General features: G+C 60.6%; 1 protein-coding gene across 1 annotated transcript in view; it reads left to right on the top strand.

Moving 5' to 3' along the window:
* Positions 1-210: 210 nt before the first annotated feature.
* The window catches only part of TMEM39B (transmembrane protein 39B), a 5,789-nt gene continuing 5,725 nt past the window's right edge, over positions 211-274 (top strand). The window contains exon 1 of the mRNA XM_031062045.1: positions 211-263. Within this exon, the coding sequence (XP_030917905.1) occupies positions 211-263 (53 nt within the window). The remainder of the gene's footprint in view (positions 264-274) is intronic.

Below are 274 nucleotides of genomic sequence, written 5' to 3'. Positions count from 1 at the left end.
AAAACAGGTGGAGAAATTGGGATTATCCTGAAGCGACGAGCTCCAAAAATCAAATCTGGAGAAATTGGGATTGACGGGGTGGTGACAGCGAGGCTCCGTAAGAAACGCTGATGAATCCCTGCTAATCAAGCCCCTCTCCATGTGTCCCTGCAGTGGTGGGGGCTGAGCCCAGCCCGCAGTGAGCAGCCAGGACCCCCCTCAGTCCCGGGCATGGCCGGGGGACGCCGGGGTCCCAACAGGAGCTCCTACTGCCGGAACCCGCTGTGCGAGCCCG

Source organism: Geospiza fortis, unplaced genomic scaffold (assembly GCF_000277835.1).
Source record: "Geospiza fortis unplaced genomic scaffold, GeoFor_1.0 scaffold432, whole genome shotgun sequence".
NCBI lineage: Eukaryota > Metazoa > Chordata > Aves > Passeriformes > Thraupidae > Geospiza > Geospiza fortis.
The sequence above is the reverse complement of the archived record's forward strand: the minus strand, read 5'-3'. Positions and strand labels throughout refer to the sequence as shown.